At 36.1% G+C, this 5,048-nt stretch overlaps 1 protein-coding gene across 1 annotated transcript in view; it reads left to right on the forward strand.

Moving 5' to 3' along the window:
* Nucleotides 1–616: 616 nt before the first annotated feature.
* LOC148941539 (uncharacterized) overlaps nucleotides 617–5,048 on the forward strand; it is a 79,644-nt gene continuing 75,212 nt past the window's right edge. Inside the window, exon 1 of the mRNA XM_089104192.1 lies at nucleotides 617–980. Coding sequence (XP_088960318.1) covers nucleotides 632–980 — 349 coding nt within the window. The 5' untranslated portion in view covers nucleotides 617–631. The remainder of the gene's footprint in view (nucleotides 981–5,048) is intronic.

Consider the following 5,048-nt stretch of genomic DNA (forward strand, 5'->3'; position numbering starts at 1 on the left):
TTAATTTTGGCCTACTTGACGAATCTATCGACAAAAAAGATAAGCAAATTTATAGAATGCCCCCCTCCCACTTCATACACATTTTGGGTCTCCCACTGATGATGGCTGATTACTGATTATTAAGAGACACTTAACATTTGAATGTGAATCAAATGTTTATCTAATTTGAACCAATTTTCCAACAAAAATGCATATTTTTTTGTTCGTAATATTGAAAGCTTAACAAAATCTCGGCCCTACAGACAGTTAGACGCGGTTAGGACCTTTGGAGAAGTATTTAGGATTATTACCGTTTTCTCTCTGTCATCTGCCATCCATAGCCTAGTTTTTAACATCAAAGATTCGTCTTAAAACAAAAATGATGAGGTTTTTTTTATTGAAAAAAGTAATTTTTTATCGGGCATATATCTGTAATATATTAATGGCCTGAGGTAATTTCCATTACGGGGCCTGACTTCACTTTTCAAACCCATTCAAACGTTGTCTTTTCACCAATATCAGTCCGGAAACCTTTCTGTTAATTGCAAATATATACATACACAAAATAAAACATCCCTCCGCCTATGACAACAAAAACTAGTTTGTAAACCTGGTTAGCCTTTAGTGACTTCTTAGTTCTTATCCATGGAATATGGATGGATATAAAAGGAATTATATTGTTATAAACAGACAAAGATTGCTCTCAATTTTATGTTTTGTCGCAGTTGGGGTTATTATTGGCTTAACTAGATATGGTGAAAGTAAAATTTACGTTAAAGTGACGAACACAACTGATTTTACTTTAAACCCTGAATTGTACAGTCTGCATTTAATCAGGGTTCGAGATTTTCTGAATATCCACCTTGAATGTGATGGCCCGCCGAGGTCAGATAAAGTTATATCTTTCACTATTTTTGGTGATTTGACGAAGCAGGATATGAAAGATAGGTTTTTTGAGCCGCTAAAGCTGACACTTTCTTCAGTTGACAATTTATATACAGGTAAAAACTCTAGGCTATATTGTTATTGCTATATTGCGATTTTGGTCTGTGCCTTACATATCCCAGTACTGGAATAGAATATTAGGTCCAAGGCGGTCACTTGTGGGGAAACTCGGGAGGGGAGGGGGGCTGTGAATCCTATTCAGTTTTCAACATTTTAAGGTGTTTAACAAAAGGGAAAAATACTAATTAGGAAAAAGCAGATATCAGTTGTTCTCTAGTAATTTCTCCCGATACTTGTGTAGAATTCAGTAGTCCCGTGAATCGAGAAAGACCGAGATGCTAATAAAAAACAGGATTCTGCTGACTTGTGAGGTGTTGCTCACTCCGTGACAAAGATTTAAATTTTAGGTTTTTGGGGTTTAGGGATACTAAAAGGTACCTAGGTTAGGTTAGTCTATGTTAGGCTACGTATTTAATATATGCTATACTTTATACCCCCACCCCCCTAATGTGTAAATAAATAGCCCAAATTTGTTTCTAAACTATTATATTTTCATCCTATTTTGTTTTATTTCATTAGCATTAACGAAACTTAACTTATCGAGTGACTACTGGATTCTAGACAAATACCTTTGTCCCTCCCTGAAAAATTCAAAACCTAAATGAGGGGCCTTTTACTCTTTCAAGAAATAATTGGAAAGCAGGAATGAAACTTTCAGGAATGAATTCAGATTTAAAATTGTGCTGGGTAAGGTGTTTCCAAGCTCTATCTCAATATCTTCCCTAATAATTTTAAGGCTTGGAAAATTGTATAGGCGACAAGTCTCAACAATGTGCATATTAAAGTTTCAAACACTGGACAAACATGTTCTTCTTTAATCTCGGTTTGATTCTCATTTTCTTTTACCGTAGGAAATTAAACCGCAATTTCAAGGAACACAAGCAACTAAGGGGAAATGTCAAACTAAAAAAGTGTCATCAAATTACTAGCCCACGAATCTTCAAACTTTAACCAATGAAATTTTTTCCATTGGTTAAACGAGATACTTAGTTTAATATTTAGCCAATTAGGGCTCGGGCCCTCTTCCCAAAATCATAAATTTTCCAGAATTTCCTGGGCACTTCTTCTCCGAGTTACAAAAAAATTTACAAACTTATTCCACCCTCCCATCTAAAAAAGGGTACGAACGTGCCTGACTTGAAGCATTACTAGCCTACTTCAGAAAAGCAGTATGAAGTAATCGAACATTATTTCCATTTATTGTAGAAATGGAGAAAAAATTGCATCTTTAGCAGCATTGTAGTAAAGAGCAATTCATGTAAAAAACAAAAAACTTGTTTTTAGAGAAACATAATTTTAAACCTGTTTCCGTGTAACATAATTTTAGAAATTGAATTTTGAATTGAAATTTTACCGAACAATAACTTTTTGCTATGAGATGGAATAACTGAGGATTGCAAGTAAGATTTAAAATCCCTAAAAAATGAGTTTTAGTTGACAGGAAATGTACGCCCTTGAGTTAATTAAGTAATAACACCTTATACAATAATGAAAACATCATTTTTGGCCAAGTAGAACTGATATGTCTCCTTTTTTATTGTAATTTCCCCCCCCCACGGGTTGACTGTATGGACTCAATGGCTGTAAAATATTGGAAGAGGGACCATAAGAATGAAAATCAAAATTCTAGTACCTTTTTACTGTAATAAGTGATTGGATCATGGCAAATAGGGCGTATTTTGCCAGTCTGTGCTGCAAAATATCAATTATTACTCAATATACAAATTCTGAGGCAAGTGTTTGATACATAAGTGTCTAAAGCATTTAACCGAAGGCTAACAGCACCTTCAATCGAAGATTGAGGAAATCGAATTTTAATAACTTACAGGTAATATAATAGCATCTTCTTCCTCTTTGTTTTCGAATTCAGGGGTGCCCATATCAAGTCAGAGGTCGTAAGAAATCACAAGAGGACTCATTAGATCAGAAATAAAAGGTCTAAAATTTTAGTGAAGGTGACATAACATGCCTGCCTCCTCTTTTTCTTTTTGCCTCTTCAGGGGGTGATCGTGCATAACCAGAGTTGTTGAAAAGTTGACTCATTTGAATCAAAATTAAAAGTTTTGAATTCAGAAGGAGAGGACATAGCAACAATGTGCTATCTGCTAGAAAGCAACGACTTTAGTTATAAAGGTATACGGCCAAAATACCTGCGAGCAACAAGTTTTGTGACAGTCATTCTTTCAAAAATTATTTTAAAGCTTCATTACACTCAACCCCCCCCCCCCAGTCACCAAAAGAAACCTGAAGTTTTTTCACGGTATTTTTTTATAAGCTTCGCTTGTAGGTGCGCCTTGTCTTTACTCCTCGTCCCGTGGTTCATTCTTCAGAAATATCTACCTCCATTGTTATATTCTAAAACAGTAGTTTGCAACCGATTTTGGGTCATGCCCCACCAAGACACTTCTAAAATCCTGATGTCTCCCTCGCCTGAAGCAAGCTTAAAAGGCCATTAACTTGTTATCTATTTTTGGGTCCTCCTCAAGGCTTTTTTTTTAATAAAAATATTTTCTGAACCAACACTTTTTGTAGGTTCCTCAGCAACTGAACCCTCGCGTAACTGAACCCCTCGCTACTAAACCCTCGTGCATTTGACCAAAAGTGCAAATGAATCGCCGTGCTACTGAGCCTCCAGGTAACTGAGCCCCCATGGAACTGAACCCTCGTGCAGCTAAACCCCTTTGAAATGAACCCTTATGCAACTTAACCTCTGTGCAAATAAACCCCCCTTTAACTGAACCCTCGCCAAGCCCAACCCCCGTTCAGCTGAAATTTCAAACTCTGTTTAATTAGGCACTCGAGCAACTGAACTTCGTAAAACTTAACCCTCGAGCAACTCAACCCTCATTCAACCTTATTCAGAACTGTTCATGCCCAGGAAACGAGCAAACATGAAAGTTATGGCTGCGGACATAGCTGTGACCTAGTACAAAGAAAGTATATAGTAGCTAAAATCTTATTAGAGACATTTTAAGAAAAACCTATATTAGAAGAAAAACTTGCATTTATTGCTGATTTTGGAATGACAACAATTATTTGATTTAATATTAAAAGTATATTTCTGGAAAAAATTGTGGGAACTTTTAAAAAGAGCCGAAAAAGAGCCGCTTGCCAAAATCCAATTTTAGTGTCATATCTGGAGTATAAAGGCTTGAAACCATAAAAGTTCTACCACTGAAATCTCCATAATTGAAAATCCTCATACTCTGGTGCTTAAAACCACCCTCTGAAATACTTTCCTATCCTGTCACCTTTGCAAGTGGAAAGCAAAAAAAAGTTTTGAAAAAAAAACACCAAGCTAAAAAATTCCTTCGAATACAAAGCTGAATCGTTAATAATGGAAACTTTATTTTCATTTCAATACTAAAAATTCTTGAAAATTACTAGAAAGTGCTTGATGCCCGAAGGTATCTTTTCTCCAGCACTAGCCGGTAACTGGAACATCGTAGGGGCACTAAAATGGATAACCCTCTGAGGTTCTCGGAATTAGTGTTTTATTTTTCCCACCTCGTAAAGGTTTGCATTAACTGATGACTGGTTTTATGTTAGATAGCATACTTCACTCGAAATTTCCAAATGAAAAGACGATCGGTTCACTATTTAAACCTGCTTACAAGTATAGTAATTGCTACCATCATAATATTCTTTTAGAAATTTGTTTTCTGCAGGCTGCACTTCAATCACTTTTGACTCTTATAACGGAACTAGAACTTTCAATTTCCAATCAAATGAGCCTCCTCTAAAGATTATACGACCAGCCCTTCCATAAAAACTATATATATGCCCCGGGGCATAAGTGACAACCCTTGCTCTCGGGACCTGAGGGGTTGTGTCAACTTTGTAGGCATTGTTATATGGCCTTTGGAATATTTTGAACAAAATGGCTATCTCAAAATTTTATCGGATGCATTTGTTGTAATCTATATTTACATTTGAACGGTACACCATATTTGGGAGACCATTGGACACCGTCCAGAACACAACCGTATAGTACAACCTATACATATATTTACAGGTGAACGGGAGTCCAAATATAGGAGAGCAAAAATTGCCTGGGACGTTAA

This window comes from Artemia sp. Qi Xiang Cuo, chromosome 18, assembly GCF_049724085.1.
Source record: "Artemia sp. Qi Xiang Cuo chromosome 18, ASM4972408v1, whole genome shotgun sequence".
In the NCBI taxonomy this organism is placed as follows: Eukaryota; Metazoa; Arthropoda; class Branchiopoda; order Anostraca; family Artemiidae; genus Artemia; species Artemia sp. Qi Xiang Cuo.